The sequence below is a fragment of the Vicia villosa genome, linkage group LG1 (genome assembly GCF_029867415.1).
Source record: "Vicia villosa cultivar HV-30 ecotype Madison, WI linkage group LG1, Vvil1.0, whole genome shotgun sequence".
Taxonomy (NCBI): Eukaryota; Viridiplantae; Streptophyta; class Magnoliopsida; order Fabales; family Fabaceae; genus Vicia; species Vicia villosa.
In genome coordinates, this window is record NC_081180.1 from 143616642 (window position 1) to 143618655 (window position 2014).

The window sequence follows — 2014 nt, forward strand, 5'->3', positions numbered from 1 at the left end:
AACTACTAAATTTACTAACTCAAATTGTGTTAAAATAAATTAGATATTAATCAATTATTCAAAAATTGATTACATATTAATTAAAAATTAAATTTAATAGGATGCAAATTCTACTTGATGGATTTTTTTTTAAGGAAGTTACATATTAGAAACCCTCACGGGAGAAGCAATTCCCTAAACATGGAATGCAACAAAGATTAATATGTTTTATGGCTAACAGTCTATATGGTCTAGAATCTATTTTTCAAAGAAACAAGAACAAATGCATCAAAGAAAGCCACCAATGAATGCATACAAAAGATAGTCTCTTAAATCAATTATCCACTAACGTGATGGATGACCTCTTTCAGCAATCCACATTTTTATAACTACAAAATCCGATAACTTATGATTGTTTTTAAATCCCTACTCTTCTGCTTTGACAAAACACTTAATGTGCCCCAAATTTAAATGGAAAATATTATAATTAAATTAAAAATTATGATTAACTACATATGAAAAAGAGCATAGAAATTAAATTCATTGATGGTAATATGTTTTGGTTGAAAAAAAGCAGAAAGCTTACTCTATTAAAGAATATGAAATCTAACAAAAGAAACGATAATAACAACCATATTAGTCTTCAACGAAGCATACATATAACTCAACACAAGCCTATGGGCATAAAAAATTAATCAAAACTCTTAGCAATCTTCACTTCATTATTCTTCCGTTTTCGAAACAGCAGTTGAATTCTTCAGCTCTTTATCTTTTTCAATTTCTTGTGACTCGTTATCATTGAGTAAAAGGTGCAACTTGCCGTTAACTCTAAATGACCAAATGTCAAGTTTTTGATGCTCTTTAAAATTATTTTTCAACAAAACAGGTGTCCAACCAGGATGAAGATTATAAATACTAGTACTCGTCATGTCCCACTTCTTCAAAGACAGTGAGAACTCGTTAAAACAAGGATCTAGCACAGTCACTTTTAAACCAAACGGTTTTCCTTCTTGATCCCTTGTTTTCAAGGATGTTTTTTCTATTTCTGTGAGAAAATCATACTTGATTTGTGAAATTGGCATTGAAAGACGATTGTTGTTAGGGTTGAGATCAGTTTTATACAATTCCTTGCACATGATATATTTAATATCACTACCATTCAACACTTTGATCATGTTATTAACATGATTAGGCAATTCTGGTGGCGGTGATAGCACAGTTTCTTTTTTGCGAATTATTGGTTTTCTCTTAATTGTAGACTTTGATTTCACTCTTCTTCCTCCATCAGACATGATATCTTCGTTACTTGAACGACACCTTTTTTTGTCATTGACTTCTACTTTTTTCACTCTACTTTGTGAAATAAGAAGGAGATTTGCTTCTTGACACACAATGTGATTGATTTTCTCTATTTGTGCTAACTCATCTTCGGTATAAAATTGTGGAGACTCTTGAGATAACACTCTATGCAAAGAAAAATGAGATAGTGGATCAAATTTCTTTTCCATTGTTTTCAACTTTTGCATATATGCATTGATCTTCTCAATAGCCATAGCTTTCTTTTGCATCATAATTTCTGGATTTTGTAACTCTGCAGTGTTCTTCTTCATGGACATTGGTTTCTTTTCTTGTTCCGTAATGTGTTGATAAATATTGTGATTTTAAGTGTTGATCAAGTGTGTATTTATAATGATTATGAAGATTTAAAATTAAAAACTGAATCATATAATATCTTATCATATATCGCAATTTAAAAAAGATTTGATCCAAAAATCTCGATAATCTGTTGCAATGAATTTATTTTGTTCTATTGAGCTATTTTTTTAATTTTAAATAACTATCGTTAGAAAATTTCTGTTACAATGATATATTTCAATTCTCCTTTATAATAGGCTAAATTTTGTTACCAAAAAAAAAAGTTAATCTTAAATCTGAATTAATTCTCCTTTATTCTAATGAGTCAATTCAACATTTTATAAAGTAATGAAACAAAATCAACCTAAAATTTATATTTAAATTTTTTCAACCAATACGT

The 2014-nt window shown here is 28.8% G+C and overlaps 1 protein-coding gene across 1 annotated transcript; it reads right to left on the reverse strand.

The window, feature by feature from the left end:
* Positions 1 to 701: 701 nt before the first annotated feature.
* LOC131656237 (putative B3 domain-containing protein At2g27410) lies at positions 702 to 1595 on the reverse strand. The gene has a single exon (XM_058925996.1). It carries the CDS (start codon positions 1593 to 1595, stop codon positions 702 to 704), a length of 894 nt encoding a protein of 297 aa, XP_058781979.1.
* Positions 1596 to 2014: the final 419 nt, after the last annotated feature.